General features: G+C 45.2%; 1 protein-coding gene across 2 annotated transcripts in view; it reads right to left on the bottom strand.

Moving 5' to 3' along the window:
- Positions 1-19,496, bottom strand: part of ZFP2 (ZFP2 zinc finger protein) — a 98,853-nt gene that overhangs the window by 50,519 nt on the left and 28,838 nt on the right. For both annotated transcript variants that reach the window (XM_054487625.2, XM_054487622.2), the window contains 2 exons: positions 14,760-14,886; positions 14,040-14,135 (listed from right to left, as the gene is read on the bottom strand). In XM_054487625.2, the coding sequence (XP_054343600.1) occupies positions 14,040-14,135; positions 14,760-14,886 (223 nt within the window). The remainder of the gene's footprint in view (positions 1-14,039; positions 14,136-14,759; positions 14,887-19,496) is intronic.

Genomic DNA, 19,496 nt, shown 5'->3' with positions numbered 1-19,496 from the left:
TGTGCACTGTGGAATGTTTAGCAGCATACTTGGTCTCCACCCAACAGACATGAGTAGCACCTGCCCCTCACAATTCCTCCCTCCAGGCTTGAGACAAGCAAAAATCTTTCAAGACATTGACAAATGACAAAATCAGTCCTGGTAGATAATCATTGGAACAGGTGAAACAAAAATGATCATGAATTGGCCGAGCGTGCTGGCTCACGCCTGTAACCCCAGCACTTTGGGAGGCCGAGGCAGGTCGATCACCTGAGGTCAGGAGTTTGAGACCAGCCTGGCCAACATGGCGAAACCCCGTCTCTATTAAAAATAACAAAAATTAGCTGGACTTGGTGGCGGGCGCCTGTAATGCTAGCGACTAGGGAGGCTGAGGCAAGAGAATCACTTGAACCCCGGGGGCAGAGGCTGCAGTGAGCCAAGATCACGGCCCCACTGCAGTCCAGCCTGGGCAACAAGAGTGAAACTCCATCTCAAAAAAAAAAAAAAAAAAAAAAAAAAAATTACCATGAGTTGACAACTACTGAAATTGGGTGATGGGCTAGGTACAGTGGCTCCTCCCCGTAATCCCAGCAATTTGGGAGGCCAAGACAAGAGGATCCCTTGAGCCTAGGAGTTCGAGATCAGCCTGGGCAATACAGTAAGATCCCATCTCTAAAATAAACAAACAAAATAAATTAGCTGGGCATAGTGGCACTCGTCTGCAGTCCTAGCTACATAAAAGGCTGAGGCAGGAGGATCACTTGAGCCCAGGAGGCTACAATAAGCCATGATTATGTAATTCCACTCCAACCTGGGTGACAAAGTAAGAGACCCTGTCTTTTTAAAAAAAAAAAAAAAAGAGGCCAGGTGCGGTGGCTCACACCTGTAATCCCAAAACTTTGGGAGGCCAAGGCGGGCAGATCACAAGGTCAGGAGATCAAGACCACCCTGGCCAACATAGTGAAACCCCATCTCTACTAAAAATACAAAAGTTAGCTGGGTGTGGTGGCGTGCCCCTACAGTCCCAGCTATTCAAGAGGCTGAGGCAGGAGAATCACTTGAACCCAAGAGGCAGAGGTTGCAGTGAGCCAAGATCGTGCCACTGCACTCAAGCCTGGCAACAGAGTGAGACCCCGTCTAAAAAAAAAAAAGAAAGAAAAGGAAAAAAAGAAATTGGATGACAAATACATGGGAAGTCATTATATTATTCTACTTTTTTGTGTATTTACTTTGAGACGGAGTCTCACTCTGTCGCCCAGGCTGGAGTGCAGTGATGTGATCTCAGCTCACTGCAATCTCCACCTCCTGGGTTCACACCATTCTCCTTCCTCAGCCTCCCAAGTAGCTGGGACTACAGGCACCCGCCATCACACCCAGCTAATTTTTTATTTTTAGTAGAGACGGGGTTTCACCGTGTTAGCCAGGATGGTCTCAATCTCCTGACCTCGTGACCCACCCACCTTGGCCTCCCAAAGTGCTGGGATTACAGGCGTGAGCCACCGCACCCAGCCTATTCTCTCTACTTTTATATACACTCGAACTTTTCCACAACAAAACTAAAAATGAAGTTTTCTTCCACTTTCTGTCCTTCCTTGTAACAGAAGTGAGTGGGTTAATCTTTTTCCTTTTATAGCCCATACCTACTAAGAAAGTTGCAATTTAAAAACTCTGGTTTCTGGGCCAGGCACGGTGGCTCACGCCTGTAATCCTAGCACTTTGGGAGGCTGAGACGGGCAGATCACGGGAGATCAGGAGTTCAAGACCATCTCGATCAACATGGTGAAACCCCGTCTCTTCTAAAATACAAAAATTAGTTGGGCATGATGACCGGTGCCTGTAATCCCAGCTACTCAGGAGGCTGAGACGGGAGAATGGCTTGAATCCGGGAAACGTTGATTGCAGTGAGCCAAGATTGGGCCTCTGCAGTCCAGCCTGGGCAGCTGAGCAAGACTCCATCTCAAAAAACAAAAACAAAAACAACTCTGGTTTCTGCAAAGAAATCAGCACACAGGCTGGGCACAGTGGCTCCCGTCTGTAATCCTAGCACTTTGGGAGGCCGAGGCAGGGAGATCTCTTAAGGTCAGGAGTTTGAGACCAGCCTAGCCAACATGGTGAAACCCCATCTCTACTAAACACAAAAATTAGCTGGGTGTGGTGGCACATGCCTGTAATCCCAGCTATTCGGGAGGCTGAGGCAGGAGAATCGCTTGAACCTGGGAGGCAGAGGCTGAAGTGAGCAAAGATGGCACCACTGCACTCCAGCCTGGGCAACAGAGCGAGACTCCAGCTCAAAAGAAAAAGCAGCACACACAGAAAACAAGGTCCTAAAAAATATATACTTTAAAAACATATGTAATCCCAGCACTTTGGGAGGCCAAGGCAGGTGCATCATTTGAAGTCAGGAGTTCGAGACCAGCCTGACCAATATGGTGAAACCCCGTCTCTACTAAAAATACAAAATTAGCCGGGTGTGGTGGTGCATGCCTGTAATCCCAGCTACTTGGGAGGCTAAGGCAGGAGAACCACTTGAACCCAAGAGGCAGAGGTTGCAGTGAGCCGAGACTGTGCCACTGCACTCCAGCCTGGGTAACAAGAGCAAAACTCCATCTCAAAAAAACAAAACAAAACAAAACAAACAAAAAAACTTCCAAGTAGAAAATTTAAATATTTATCAAATGACAAAATGTACGTTTATATATTTCTTTTCAGAGCAAGAGTGGAAGTTTATTTTAAAAGGCTTTAGAACAGGAAAGAAAGGAAAGTATACTTGGAAGAGACCTAAATGGGCACCGAGGTTAAGTGCCATAAAATGTACATTTAAAGAGTAAATATCAAACAAAGCCTTCTGGGTAGCTGAAGATAATGATGGATGTGTGGCAAGCAACCTATCAAAATCTCTTCCCCAAATGATAACAATTAACTTCATAACTGTGACTTTTTTTTTTTTTTTGAGACGGAGTCTTGCTCTGTCGCCCAGGGTGGAGTGCAGTGGCGCAATCTTGGCTCACTGCAAGCTCCGCCTCCCGGGTTCATGTCATTCTCCTGCCTCAGCCTCCCGAGTAGCTGGGATTACAGGTGCCCGCCACCACACCCAGCTAATTTTTTGTATTTTTAGTAGAGACGGGGTTTCACCGTTTTAGCCAGGATGGTCTTGATCTCCTGACCTCATGATCCGCCCGCCTCGGCCTCCCAAAGTGCTGGGATTACAGGCGTGAGCCACCGCGCCCAACCTAACTGTGACTTTTATGCAAGACCTCACCCTCAGCATACTACCCAATAGACATCAGTAGAACCTCCCCATCAGAACTCCAGATGGTGGCATACTACTTACATACTTAAAGACAGAAAATGCCAAAAGTGCAAAATAAATGTAAGGTAAAAGAAAAAGTAGATGTCAGGGAAGATGGTAGAGTAGGAAGCACCAAGGTTCTATCTATCCACCTAGACAACTGAGGTGTCAGAATCTGTCTGATACAACTATTTTGAAACTCTGGAAACTATATGAAGGCTTGTAGCTTCTAGGGGAAGGCCTGGCCAGTCACGTGAAATTAATTTTAGTTGGCAGCAGCTACCCATCTCCAATCTCCTAATCTCATGGCTTGAAGCCGTACTAGCATCTCTAGAGTGGCCTTTGGTGGCCAAAGTGGCAATAAAGACCTTGTTCTCCAAATAATGGGGATCTGGGTTCTGACTGCAAATTACTGCTTTGAATCACGGAGGTGCAAACACAAATGCAGGCTGCCATTTTTGCAATCCCCACTGACCTGATGTGGCTTCCAGAGGATTTAAGGAACAGTGCCTACTTTTTTCCCCTTCTGTTCCCCTCTTTTTCTGCTTTGGGGAATCAGACTGTAAGGATAAGGACATTTGGCATGGTGGCTTACACCTGTAATCCCAGCACTTTGGAAGGCTGAGGTGGGCAGATCACTTGAGGTCAGGAGTTCCGAGACCAGCCTGGCCAATGGGGAAACTGTCTCTACTAAAAACATAAAAATTAGCCAGGTGTGGTGGTGGGTGCCTGTAATCCCAGCTACTCAGGAGGCTGAGGCAGAAGAATCGCTTAAACCCAAAAGGTGGAGGTTGCAGTGAGCCGAGATCACACCCCTGCACTCCAGCCTGGGTGACAGAATAAGACTCCATCTCAAACAAAACAAAACAAAACAAAGAACAACTGCACACATGGGGAATTTAGAAAGTCACTGCACAAGGCCAGGGAAAGACGTGGGCTCAGAAAAAAATGTGAGAAGACCTACAGGTTACACTTCAGGCTAATTCCTGGACTAGTGCCACCCTACAGCAATAAGAAAACAAAAACCAAAACAAAACAAAACCCGGCAAATCTTACGGAAGTGGGAAAACCTGATCCTGAGTTGCAACACTGTATGACAAAAAAAAAAAAAACAAGGCATAAAAAATAGAAAAGTATGGTTCAGTCAATGGAAAAAAATAAATAGAAAACATCTGTGGAGAAGACCACATGGTGGCATGCTACACAAAGACAACTATCATAAAGATGCTCAGAGCTAGAGGGAAATATGAATGACTCATGAAAATAAATGAACAAATCGAAGTAGCAATAAAAAGAAAACAAAAAGAAACCAAGAGGAAATTCTAGGAGTTGAAAGCATAATAACTGAAATGAAAATTTCACTAGGGAAATTCAAAAGGTTTAAGTGGGCCATAGGAAAAATCAACAAACTTTAAGATAGGAAAATTAAAATTCCTTGAGTCTAAGGAAGAAAAAGAAGAAAATATTTAAAAAGTGAACAGAACTTAAGGGCCATGTAGGATGCCATCAAGCAGGCCTAAATATGCATCGTCCTGGGACCCTCACATGGTCACACCAGCCCTGCCTAGGCTCTCGGGCCAGTAGCAGCTCTGTACTTCCCTAGGTCAGAGCTCCTGAAGGGAGAGGCAGGCTGCTATTTTTGCTGTGCCACAGCCCTCACTGCTGTTGCCCTCAGACTCTGGAGGGGGCACAGTGATTAGGGACTGGAACAGAACTCCAGGAAGTACACAGCCGCCCCAAAAAACGCGGCCAGACTGTTTCCCACACGGGTCCCCATTTCCACGTCTCCTCACTGGACAGGGCCTCCCGACCTGGGACTCCAGCACAACCATCAAGCCTACCTGAATGCTTCAGTTGGAGGTGGCTCTGCATTTCTCTGAGAAGGAAATCTGAGAGAGAACCCATAGCCCCTCCACCACTGTAGCTAAAATGGTACCACACTATCCACCCTTGGGTTGGGAAGGAACACAAGGCCCGGCCGCTACACTGGTAGCTCTAGTACACTACAGCCACCATATGGAGATGAGCCCAGTCTCTCTCCCTCGTGAGCTCCCATACCCAACTCCTCACCAGGCAGGGACCCTGGCTTTGGACAGCAGAACAGCCGTCCCTCCCCTGGCTGAGCATTCCCACTGGTAGTGGCTCTGTCTTCCCCGAGGAAGGACTCCCAGAGGCAACTGATAGCCCCTATGCCACTGCCACAGCAGCAGTCCTGCACTGCTGCCCTCAGTCTGCGGAAGAAACAGTGAAGCCTTCATCTGCGCTTCTAGCATGCCACAGTCACCATATGGACAGGAGCCCAGTCTCTTCTCCCTGTGAGAACCAATCCCTGACTCTTCACCAAGATCCCCCACCTCAGGCCAGCAGTGTAGCCACCTCGCCCCTCAGCTGAAGATTCCCAGTAGCAGTGGCTCCATGTTTCTGAGGTAGAGCTGACAGAGGCAATCCAAAGTCCCTCTGTCGCTGCCACTGCAGTGATATTGCCCTTGCTACCCTTGGACAAAGGAAGGAACAAAAAACCTGAGCACTTCAGCTGTACCTCCAGGAAGCTGCAGTTGCCATAAGCAGCAGTCTGTCTGTCTCGCTGGTGACCTCCCTTCCCCTGCCAGCTCCTCCTGCTCCTCACCAGGCAGGGCCTCCTTCCCCATCTTGGGCACACGGCAGTCACCCACCCTGGGCCGACTGCACTGATTGATAGTGGTTCTGCATCTCTTTAGGGTAGAGGCCCATAGACAAGTGAAAGGCTCTCTGCCACAACCACCACCAACCAAAGTCCCTTCCCCTGTTGCCTCCAAGCTAGGGAGGGAACATAAACCAGGATCACCCCAGAGCTGTGGTGGGCAGCCTGGCAGTGCCAAGCTGAGATGTGCAGCCAGCACTCGAGTGGGAGAGGAGCCCACATTTTCAGAGCACTGAGGGGCATGGCTGCAATCTTGAGGAAATACAAAGGAGTCACACAGCTGAGTAAGAGCCTACCTACTGGCCATTACACTTAATGCGCCATCTACCAGACCACAGCCCAAACTTCAACACCAAAATTACTTTGCTAATATACCCCTCTGTGAAACTAGGACAAGAATTCAGCTACAAATAAACACCTTGCATAAAACATTGGCCCTCTGAAAACATTCAAAAAGAAGTCAACTGACTATACTCAAATTACATCACAGTTAATGAAACATGAGCTCACACAGATGAAAAAGAACCATCATGAGAACTCTGGCAAATCAAAAACCCAGGGTGTCTTCTTTCCTCCAAAAGACTGCACTAGTTTCCCAGCAAGGGCTCCTAAGCAGGCTGAAATGACAGAAATAGAACTCAGAACATGGATATGAACAAAGATCATAAAGATTCAAGAGAAAATTGAAACCCAATCCAAGGAATGTAAGGATTACAGTAAAATAATAGAGGAGGTGATAGACAAAATGGCCATTATAAGAAAGAACCAAACTGATCTAATAGAGCTCAAAAACACACTACAAGAATTTCATAATGCAATTGAAATGCAGAACAGACCAAGCTGAGGAAAAAATCTCAGAGCTCAAAGACTGGCTCTCTGAACTCAGATAAAAATAAAGAAAAAAGAATAAAAACCAATGAACAAAACCTGAGAAATACAGGATTATGTAAAGAGACAAAATCTACAACTCACTGGCATCCATGAAAGAAGTGGGAGAAGGCAAGTAACTTGGAAAGCACATTTCAGGATACTATTGTCCATGAAAACTTCTCCAACCTTGCTCGAGAGGCCAATATTCAAATGCAGGAAATGGGCCAGGCATGGTGGCTCCTGCCTGTAATCCCAGCAATTTGAAAGGTTGAGGCAGGCGGATCACTTGAGGCCAGGAGTTCGAGACCAGCCTGGCCAAAATGGTGAAATACTGTTTCTGCTAAAAATACAAAAATCAGCTGGGCATAGTGGTGCACACCTGTAATCTCAGCTACTCAGGAGGCTGAGGCAGGAGAATTGCTTGAGCCCAGGAAGTGGAGGTTGCAGCGAGCAGAGATTGTGCCACTGCACTCCAGCCTGCTGGACAGCAGTGTGTGAGACTCCAACTCAAAAAAAAAAAAAAGAAAAAAAATAGAGGACTCACATGATGAAAACTACAAACACTGATGGAAGAAAATAAAAAAGACCTCAATAAATAGAACGACATACCATGTTCACAGACTGAAAGACTAAACACAGAAAATTGATATACAGGTTTACTGCAATTCCTATCAAAATCTCAGCAAGATTCTTTTTGTAGAGATTGATGATTATTCTAAAATTCATACAAAGAAAAGAACTACAGTAGATAAAACTTCCTAAAAAACAAGAAGTAATCACTCTACCCAACATTAAAGCCTGTATATATACAGCAATCAACACTGTGTGGTATTGGCAGAGGAACAGAAACACAGAACAATGGAATGGAAAAGAAAACCCAGAAACAACCCAACAAACACGCCCAAGTGACTTTTGACAAAGGCACCAAAGAACTCAGTAGAGGAAAGATGGCTTCAACAAATAATGATGGAGCAACTAAACATTCACATGCAAAAAAATGAACCTCGCATCTAACACAAAAATTAACTCAAAAAGAGTCATGAATATAAATGTAAAATGTAAAACTGTAGCACTTCTAGAAGAACATGGCAGAAAGTCTTCATGATCTAAGTACAGGCAAAATTCTTACATTTGACACCAAAAGCACAATCCATAAAAGGAAACACTGATCAACTGGACCTCAGAGTAAAATTAAAAATTTTGTTCTGCAAAAGAACCAGTAAAAAGGATAAAAAGACAAACTACAGAGTAAGAAAAAGCATTTGTGAACCACATATCCGGCAACTACTATCCGGCATATATAAAGATCTTTCAAAACTCAACAGTAAAAAACTCCAAAGTAACTCAACTAGAAAATGAACAAAATACCCAGACATTTTATTAAATAAGAAACACAGGCCAGGTGTGGTGACTCACACCTGTAACCCAGCACTCTGGGAGGCCGAGGTAGGCGAATCACTTGAGGTCAGGAGTTTGAGACCAGCCTGGCCAATAAGGTGAAACCCTGTCTCTACTAAAAATGCCAAAAATTAGCCGGGTGTGGTGGCATGCACCTATAATCCCAGCTACTCGGGAGGCTGAGGTATGAGAATCACTTGAACCCAGGAGTCAGACATTGCAGTGAGCTGAGATCACACCACTGTACTCCAGCCTGGATGACAGAGCAAGACTGTCTCCAAAAAATAAAAAATAAAAAAAAGGAAATATAAATGGCAAATAAGCACATGAACTATGTTAAACATCAACAGATGTTAGGAACACAAATTAAAATCACAATGTATTTCACCATATACCTACCAGAATGGTTAAAATAAATAGGAGTACCAAGGCAAAATATTGGCAAGGATGCAACAACACTGGATCATTCACATGCTACTGGTGAAATGTAAAATGGCACAGCTACTCTGGAAAACAACTTGGCTATGTCTTCAAAAACTAAACATACAACTACCCCATGACTCAGCAATTCCACTCTTGGGCATTTATCACACAGAAATAAAAACTAATTTTTGCACAAAAACCTGCACATGAATGTTTATAACAGCATTATACTTAAATGCCAAAAACTGTAAATAATCCAGATATCCAACAAGGGAATGGCTATACAAACTATGATATATACTCTATGGAACACTACTCAGCAATTAAAAGAAATGCAGTACTGATGTATACAACTATACAGATGAATTTCCAGAGATTTATGTTAAGTGGGTCAAAAAAAAAAATCCCATAACATTGTATACATTTTATTATTCTATGTATATGACATTCTTGAAATGATAAAATTATAGAATGGAGAACACATTAGTGATTATCATGACTTCAGGAAAAGAGGCAGGGAACGGGGCAGTGAACAAGAGGGAAACGGGTGTGTGTAAAAAGGGATACCAGGAGGGATCTCTGTGCTGACTGAAGGGATTTTTCTGTATCTTCACTGTATCAATGTCAGTATCTTGGTTGTGATATTATACTATGGTTTTGGAAATGAGTATAAGGGACATAGAATCTTTCTATACTACTTCTCACAATTGCATATAAATCTACTATTATCTTAAAATAAAAAATTTTCTAAAAAAAGTAAAATTCCCCTGAAAAGTAAAAATATCAAACTCATACCATCCTCCAAATCTAATCTCCTTCCAGTGGTAGTTATCTCATTGAATGACACGGGCCATCCCAGAACAAACCAGAAACAAAACAAGCATCCCTGATAACCCTATCTCGTTTATCTTCCACATCGAATCCAAGTCCTGCTGGCTGTATCTCCTGGACATCTCTGGGACTGGTTCACTTCTTTCTGTCTCCAACACCACTAACCTAGTCCAAGTCACTCGTGCATTCATTATACAACTGGACGCCTACCCTGGCCAGGGACTGTTTTAGGTTCTTGGAAAACAGGAGTGAATGAAACAGGCAACCCCTCCTACAGCAGCTTACAATGCAGAGGCAGAGACAGATGATGAAGAAACAGGTCTATTACACAGCGCTAAGCACGGGGAGGGAAAATAAAGCACGCTGAGGAGATAGCGTGGGGGCTGCAGGGCTGCGTGTCAGATGCTCTGTGCCTGCGTGAGCCGAAGCCTGTGCAGCACATGGACACGTGACCGCCACGAAGAACAGTTCCAGACAGAAAAAAGCAGGGCAGAGGCCCTGAGCGGGGTCTGCTCGGCCCCCCTGACAAACCTCAGGGCAGCCAAGGGTGATCAGAGGCCTTGAATGAAGGGCAGAGTGGAAGGAGATGAGGGTGAAGAGGTAGCCAGGGCCAGACCACATAGGTCTCTGAAGGCCATGATGGGGACTTTGGGCTATATTGTATGGGATGGAAACCAATGGAGATTTTGAGCACAGAAGCAATATGGTTGATTTACTCTTTAAATAGATAATTCTGGAAGTTATGAAGAGAAGAGATGTTGTTGGTAGGAGGGGAGGGGCAGGGCACTCTTTGCTGGCAAACAAGAAAAAGACTAACTCATACAAATTAAACCGGACTATACTGGGTAGGTGTGGTGGTTCAGGCCTATAATCCCAGCAGTTTGGGAGGCTGACATGGGAGGACTGCTTGAGGTCAAGAGTTCAAAAACAGCCTGGGCAGCATAGCAAGACCTCCATCTCTACAAAAACAAGTAAAATGAAACAGGGCTACAGAGCATTGTGGCCACACGTCCATCTTGTAAGCAGTCACATTTTAAAACCATTCCAGGTCATGTCATAAGGGCTGCTGCTAAGCCCCACAGCATTTTGTGCAAATCAGGAAAAGACAATCCTCCCTGTGTGCAGTCGCAGCTTCAGCAAACCTTGCTGAACAACCCCTCCGCTCACCACCCTACACAATTCAGCCTACCCAAGATGGCTTCTTGCAGTAAGAAAACGAAGCAGGCCGGGCGCGGTGGCTCACGCCTGTAATCCCAGCCTTCTGGGAGGCTGAGGGGGACAGATCATTTGAGGTCAGAAGTTCGAGACCAGCCTGGCCAACATGGCAAAACCCGGTCTCTACTAAAAAAATGCCAAAAATTAGCTCGGCATGGTGGCGTGTGCCTGTAATCCCAGCTACTCGAGAGGCTGAAGCACAAGAATCGCTTGAACCTGGGAGGAGGGCACTGCAGTGAGCTGAGAATCACGCCAATGCACTCCAGCCTGGGCGACAGAGCAAGAGTCCATCTCAAAAGAAAATAACTTTGTACAAGTACATTTTGAGGCTACTGGAGGTTCGAGAGAGTCCTATCATGGGGAGCATAAGTTTTTCTATCACTGGCTGTTCAAAGGGTAGGTTTTTGTCTAAAATATTTTTTTTCTTTTTTAAAGTTATATAAACACAGACGGGGTCTATGTTACCGAGGTTGGTCTCAAACTCCTGGGCTCAAGTGATCCTCCCACCTTGGCCTCCCCAAGTGCTGGAATTACAGCCGTGACTCACCTCACCCAGCCTACAGGTTGAGTTTTTGGTTCGAGCTAGAGTTAATAATCTGAGAAAATTCCAGGAACATCCCAGTCCTTCAACCACGCTCTCAATGAAGTGAGCGCTCATGGGAAAAGGAAGCTGTCCTGGGGCAATCTTAGTCCAGGTAGACAGGAGCCCCACCAGGGATGCAGCAGAGAGGCAAGCACATCAGCACCCTAGGAATGCCATCTGACTTCCATCTGACAAGAGGAGGAGGAAGGTCATCCCACCAAGAGGAATCGGGCAGGAAACAGCTCTGACGTCCTTCCTTACTCAATAAGCTGCTCACGGTTTTCCTGCAGGGCCATCCTCCCGAATCTGAAAAGGGACTGACTGACAACACTATCAGGTGCCCGGCATCCCTCTGGACAGCTCCGCACTCCAGTCATATTTTCAGCCTGTTAATATTTCTCTCTAGAGGGGAAACTTATTCAGTCATCAGATGCTCCCCAGTTAAAGGGAAAGGGAACAATTCTTTCTTTCTTCCTGATCTTCCACATCAGATTCAGCCCACACATAATGGCCAGACTGACACCCCTCTTAAATCTCACCTGCTTCCCTGCTGCTTGCATTCGGCTTACTTTGTGGTGGTCTCTGGCAGTTCATTAAATTTTAATTTAATATAAAATTAGTGCATTTCTACCAAAGGAGATTAAAAACACAAGTGTGGTTCCCCTATTAAAAAAAAAAAAAAAGTTCAAGCTATCATCACGAGAAAGCTCTCCCCAGCACAGGAACTATGGGGACCAAGGCTGCCTGCCCTGCAGCTCCTCGCTGGGCCCATGGCATGAGGGGCCATCACTGAGCCCTCTGGACTTGACAAGCCCTGCACTGTGGCGGTCAGATTCCTCACATGCGCTGGCACCTGCAGAATGAAGCCTGGGCCTGCCCTGGGCTACTTATGGCTCCTCAGAGCCTGTGCTTAGCTCTCAAGCATCAACCAAACTCTGTGACAGGGCCTGCGGCTCTCTTTGGTGCCTGGCTCTACTTTCTCCTCATTGGCTTTACTTCTTTGGACCTTCAAGAACACCATTCTTCTTCTTTTTTTTTTTTTTTGAGGTGGAGTCTTGCTCTGTCACTAAGGCTGGAGTGCAGTGGCATGATCTCGGCTTGGTGCAAGTTCCACCTCCCAGGTTCACGCCATTCTCCTGCGTCAGCCTCATGAGTAGCTGGGACTACAGGCGCCCGCCACCACGCTCGTCTAATTTTTTTCTATTTTTAGTAGAGACAGGGTTTCTTTTTTTTTTTTTGAGACGGCGTCTTGCTCTGTTGCCCAGGCTGAAGTGCAGTGGTGCGATCTTGGCTCACTGCAAGCTCTGCCTCCCGGGTTCACGCCATTCTCCTGCCTCAGCCTCCCGAGTAGCTGGGACTACAGGCGCCCACCACTACGTCCGGCTAACTTTTTGTATTTTTAGTAGAGACGGGGTTTCACCGCGTTAGCCAGGATGGTCTCTATCTCCTGACCGCGTGATCCAACCGCCTCAGCCTCCCAAAGTGCTGGGATTACAGGCGTGAGCCACTGTACCCGGCCACAAACACCATTCTTTAGGCCTGAGCAATTCTTCAGTCCTTTGATCCCAGGCCCTTCCACAGGGAAGCCTTTGCTGACGCCACCTGCCTGCTCTGTACTCTCACAGCACCGAGTGTCTTTCCCACGTGGTCCTCACTGGAACGTGTCCTTCTGTGCCCTGTGTGCAATGAGTGTGTTCACCTTGTCCCCCACTAGACTGTGCACTCCAGAAGCACGAGACCTGCGTCCCTTTCTGCCCAATGCTATAAAAAGCTGTGGACGAGGGTTCAACCTGGATCCCCCGGAGCCAGAGCCCCCCCAGTTCAACCGCTCTCAGTCCTCCACTGCCACGACGGCCCCTCCCCGTTTCTCTCCTCTGATTACTTCTCGGGCTCTGTCAGATTCCTCCTGCTTAAGCACCTCGCAAATGCTGTTCCTGAAATTCGGGCCTCCACTCGGCCCCCTCACCCGGCCAGCTCCAAGCTTCTAATGCCCGTCATGCTGACGGGCTCCCTGACCTCCCTTGAATCTCGGCCCTGTCACTTACGCACCTGTCCACCAGGGTTCTCCACCTGACTACTTCACTCACATCTCAAGTGAAATCCACCCCACACCCAACTGCTCCTGTGCCCTGATCACGCGGGCGCCGCCTCCTCCCTCACGAACTCACGGCAAGTGCCTTCATCCAGGCCCTTCCACCTCCTGCCTCCCTCCATGACTGCAATCGCTCTGCAAGGCTTCCCGCCTCTAGTTCTGCCTCACTTTCAATCACAATACTCCCAAAGTGACCATCTGTATTAAATTTGAATCACATAGCAACGTCATGAATATATTCTCTTTGTGAAAAACTAAAACGTTACATGTAAATAACATCCCCTTCCATGGACCCATTCTTAATCCCATTCCAAGTGTAACTAATGTCACCAGCTAAGCTGTGTCCTCCTAACCTTTCTCTCTGCTTACGTGCATGCACATTACACATACACATAATTTTCATTAGACATAAATGGTGGCGTCCTAACAATGCTCTGTAACTTTTTGGGAGCTCTGTCCACGTCCCTGGACTCGTTTTCAGGGTGGTGATGCTCACCAGAGTAAGGACATGCCACAGGTCCCTTAGCTGTTCTTACACGGATGGAGACTCAACTGTTTCTGATTCAGACCAACTTTTCTAAGATACCAAGGAGCATATGATTCCCTGCCCAAATCCTTCAATTATTTCCAGTGCTCCATGGGACAGTTTCCACCTCTTAGAACCGGGCCACCCACTTACCCAAAGAGGAGTTGCCAGAACTGTCTTTCTCCACCTTCCAGGGATCTTCTCCTTGCTGCAACAGGGAGATGACTTTTGGTTTGGTAAACGAGAGTCCTGCACATAAACAACAAAAAAAGTCTCGGTCTTCGTTTTGACACAACAAAGTATCCCTTGATTATTAGGGTACCTACATAATAGGTACCCTACGTACCTAGGTGGCTTTTCCACAGAAGGAACGTTGCATGTGTGATGTAATTAAAACTTATAAACTGGCATCTATAGAATTATCTATCAAGTAACTTTTTTTAAAATGAGAAAACATCATATGATTCCCTTTTGAAGATGGATTTTACAAGATTCATCTGGCTGGAAAGGAGAAGTGGGAAACGCAATGGTAGGTCGATGAAGAAGAATGAGGTAAGCCCTCTGATGAGAGATGAGCAAACAAACCACAGAACAACCAAAGCAGGAAAATGCTGCCTGAACTACGAGAGAATTTCTAATGTGAAACTGTGCAGCAGGAAGGGGATAATTATCAATACCCACCCGCCAAGACATAGGGCAATTCCATACTTATTAGGAGAAAGTAAGTTTTCAATATTTATTTATAGAGATCTGATTTGTACAATCCTCAAACTCAGCTCAAATTTTTCAGTGATCAACTGCTTTTATTCAGGGAAGGAGGTGCTGAGATATCCCGATTTTTGAATTCTGTTTCTAGAGGGGAAATTTCCTTACCCAGTGAGACCAGGTTCCTATAGTTCTCCAGCATCACATCCCGGTACAAGTTCCTCTGAGAAGGAGCCAGCTTTCTCCACTCATCCCAGGTAAAGAGCACAGCCACGTCCTCGAACGTCAGTGACACCTGTAAGGACAAGTCGTTCCAGCTCACCCAGGACCACCCTCACAGAGTGGAGGGGGCGGCAGTGGGGAAGACAGGCTGCCCGTGAAACACTTCTGATACTATTCAAGCTTCTGAAGGTTCCAGGTCATTCCTTTAATGAACAATTGGCCAGTAACAAATGTATACTGAGCAGCACACAGTGAGATTCAGGCCTTGTGCAGCCACTGTAAGAGATGAGTAGAGGAATTACGGCCATTAGTGGGAGCCTTAATTAGAATAATCTTTCGTTGGCAATTTTATAATACATAAAAACTTAGAACTGTGTATAATCTTTAACTCACCAGTTACTGTAAGAAACAGTGCACAAAAATATAAGCACAAGGATACTTATCATGGTGTTAGTAGCAAAAAAAAAAACCAGGAAACAACCTAAATACTCACTGATAGAGGCTGGGTTAAATAACTTACGGCACTACCTGTGTGCTGATTCGAGCTTGAGAATAATAATGATGAAAATCAGAACACCTCTCTTCTACTGAATGCTTTACATGGGCCAGACACTGTATTTAGAGCTTTGTATTAATCATTAGTATATACTTTATCTAACTTTCATAATTACCTTATGAAGAAAATAGTTATTGTTTCCATTTTACATCACAGAAAGCAAAAGTCACTGAGAGGCTAAGAAATTTGTTTAAAGTTGGCTGGGTGTGGTGACTCACGCCTGTAATCCCAGCACTTTGGGAGGCCGAGGTGGGTGGATCACAAGGTCAAGAGATCGAGACCATCCTGGCCAACACGGTGAAACCCCATCTCTACCAAAAATAACAAAAATTAACCAGGCATGGTGGTGTGCACCTGTAGTCCCAGCTACTCAGGAGGCTGAGGCAGGAGAATCGCTTGAACCCGGGAGGCAGAGGTTACACTGAGCCGAGATCATGCCACTGCACTCCAGCCTGGAAACAGAATGAGACCCCATCTCAAAAAAGGAAAAAAAAAATTTGTCTAAAGTCACACAGCTGTTCAGTGGTACAGCTGGGATTCCAATCCAGACAGCTGTCCTGGGCTCCATTCAAAAGTACTCTAAAACTGCCTCTCAAAATCTACCACATACTTAATAAATAAATAAGTTAATCTGCACAATACACTTAAAACCATATCGGGCTCACATTAAAGGTTCCAATGTTAGCTATTATCACATTAATACAAACAAATACTAGGCAATCATTAGAGCTGATGGTATAAATTGCTATTTGTTGACATAAAAAAATTCCATGAAAATGTTAAGTACAAAGCAGGTTATATATCACTGTTTCGAGTTTGTCCCCATTCAAAAAAATGTTTCTGGCCAGGTGTGGTGGCTCATGCCTGTAATCCTAGCACTTTGCGAGGCTGGGGCAGGTGGACTGCCTGAGCTCAGGAGTTCGAGACCAGCCTGGGCAACACGGTGAAACCCTGTCTCTACAAAAATACAAAAAATTAGCCGGGCATGGTGGCATGTGCCTGTAATCCCAGCTTCTCGGGAGGTTGAGGCAGGAGAATTGCTTGAACCCGGGAGGCGGAACTTGCAGTGAGCCGAGACTGCACCACGGCACTCCAGCCTGGGTGACAAAGTGAGACTCCCTCTCCAAAAAAAAAAAAAAAAAAATTTCTACATACATAAAAAATTATTGAGACATACAATAAACTGAATGACAGTGATTATCTCCAGATGGTGGGCTTAAGGGTGATTTTATTTTCTGTTGTATATATGAAATATATAGAGTATACAGTTCATGTGTCGCATTAACGATGGAGGTACATTCTGAGAAATGCATTGTTAAGCCATTTCATCATTATGGGAATATAAGAGAGAAACCTGGATGGTATGGCCTCCCACACACCCGGGCTATATGGTACAGCCTATTACTCCTAGGCTACAAACCTGTACAGCATGTTACCGTACTGAATACTGTAGGGAACTGTAAGACAATGCTAAGTATCTGTGTACGTAAATATATTTAAACATAGAAAAGGCATGATAAACTACAGTATAAAACAGAAGAAATGGTACGCCTGTACAGGGCTCTTGCCATGAATGGAGCTTGCAGGACTGGAAGTTGCCTGGCTGAGTGAGCGGTGAGTCAATGTGAAACTTAGGACACTGCTGTGCATGACTGTAGACATTTTAAACACTGTACACTTAGGCTACACTACATTTATTTTTTTTAAGTTTTCTTTAACAAATTGTCCTTAGCTTACTGTAACTTTTACTTTCTAAACTTTTTAATTTTTTCAAACTTTGACTCTTTTGTAGTGACACTTATCTAAAACACATTGTCTAGCTGTACAAAAATATTTTCTTTTTTTATATCCTTATTCTATAAGCTTTCTCCTATTTTAAAAGCTTTTAATTCTATTTTTACTTTAAAAAATTTTTTGTTAAAAACTAGGACATAAATACGCACATTAGTCTAGGCCTACACAGGGTCAGCAACATCAACACCACTGTCTTCCACCTCTACATCCCGTCCCACTGGAAGGTCTTCAGGGGCAATGACACACATGCAGCTGTCATCTCCTATGAGAACAAAGCTTTCTTCTGATTACCTCTCAAAGAACCTGCCTGAGGCTGTTACAGTTTTTTTAAAAAACAAGCAAAAGGAAGACACTGTAAAATACCAAGAATACTATAATAAATATATAACCCAGCATCACAGTCAGATATTATCAACTATTACCTGTACAATCGCATATGCTGTATACTTTTATAGGACTGGCAGGCTGCACGGTATGTCTGTTTAAACCAGCATCGCCACAAAACACGAGCAAAGCCTTGCACTAGAATGTTACAATGGCTACTTAGGCATGAGGAGACAGGACTCTTTCAGCTGTATTTTAATCTTATGGGACCATTGTCACATTTATGGTCTTTTATTGACCAAAATGTCATTACGCAACGCAGAACTATAGAAACATACATACGTATGCATGTATATATACACATGTATCCATAAACATACATATATATGCACATATACATATGTATATAAATGTTTTATTCTCTAAAATTTACACCATGACCCTGCAATATTTTTATGGTGAAAGAGCATCAAATTATTTGCATATTGGGGAAGAGTACAAGAAATGATCTTTGTTCTCAAAGAATGTATAATCTGACTAGCGGACTAGAAAATGCATGAAATAATTTGAACAACTGTGTATCTGCACAGGGCCCTGAGACAAGAACACAAGGTCCAGGGCAGCCAAGATCCCAGGTCATGTGCTTTGCTAGAGGTAGCAGCAGGATCCTAACTCCAATTTTCTAATTGTGAACTCTGCACTCTCTCTCTGATCTTAAAATTCCCTTCACTGAATTTTACACACAGGTCTACACATCACTGATGCATGGGCAGCAAGAACAGACAGGAAGGATGCCACGGAGACTCACTCACACACGGATGGAGAAGGTTCTAGTCAGGAGAGCAGCTTGGCTCTGTGGGAATGGAATAGGAATGCCTTGAAGGACAAATACCAGCTCAAATGCACAATAGCCTGTTCTGGCCACACCCTCAGGTCCCACTCCACTGTGTTGGCTGGTCTAAAAGATAATGCTGCCAGGCGTGGTTGCTCACACCTTTAATCCCAGCACTCTGGGAGGCTGTGGCTGGTGGATCACCAGGTCAGGAGATTGAGGCCATCCCGGCCAACATGGTGAAACCCCGTCTCTACTAAAATACAAAAAAAAATTAGCCAGGTGTGGTGGCACATGCCTGTAGTCCTAGCTACTCAGGAGGCTGAGGCAGTGGAATTGCTTGAACCGGGGATACGGAGGTTGCAGTGAGCTGAGATCGCGCCACTGCACTCCAGCCTGGATGACAGAGCAAGACTCCATCTCAAAAAAAAAAAAAAAAAAAAAGGATACTGCCACGCTGCAGAAGCACTCTGGTATCACTTGGCTGGATCTGCCCATACTCTGAAAGACGCACCACAGGAAGGACTGGGTGGTCCGAGGGAACTCAGAGCCAGACATACTTGGACTGTACTCAGGTTACTTAACTTTTCTGAGCCTCAGTTTCCTCACGTGTAAAACAAGAATTGTAATTGTTGTGCTACTGTGAGAGTGAGAGAACAAATGTAAAGCCCTCAGCCCATTCCCTGGTATGCTAGACACTCAGTGGACATTATTATTGTTAGACCAAAAAATGAATAAAGGATAACATCTTCTGGGTCCTAAACACATTGTACAGCAGTTTCTATCTAACAACATTAATATATTAATACAATTATGTCACTCAGCAACCACAACCACCATATACGGAGCAATAACTACTCAGTGCCCAGCCCTGATCCAAACACTTTCCACACACTAACTCATGTGATCCCCTCATCTACGCTGGGAGGTGGGCACGGTTGTTACTCCCATTTTACAGGTGAGAAAACTGAGGCACAGAGAGGTGAAGCCCAAGGCCCACAAACAGCAACAGAGGAGATGGGTTAAAACGCTGCCATCTGGCTTGACAGCCCTACTTCCTAACTACCACCTACGCTGCCTCTGCACTACTGATATCCCATGAAACCCTTCCTGCGGCTACCTGAGGGGTCTTCTCTCTGTGTCCTGCGAGTCAAACGACCTCTCCAACTCTGTTCAC

The sequence above is a fragment of the Pongo pygmaeus genome, chromosome 4 (genome assembly GCF_028885625.2).
Source record: "Pongo pygmaeus isolate AG05252 chromosome 4, NHGRI_mPonPyg2-v2.0_pri, whole genome shotgun sequence".
Classification (NCBI taxonomy): Eukaryota; Metazoa; Chordata; class Mammalia; order Primates; family Hominidae; genus Pongo; species Pongo pygmaeus.
The sequence above is the reverse complement of the archived record's forward strand: the minus strand, read 5'-3'. Positions and strand labels throughout refer to the sequence as shown.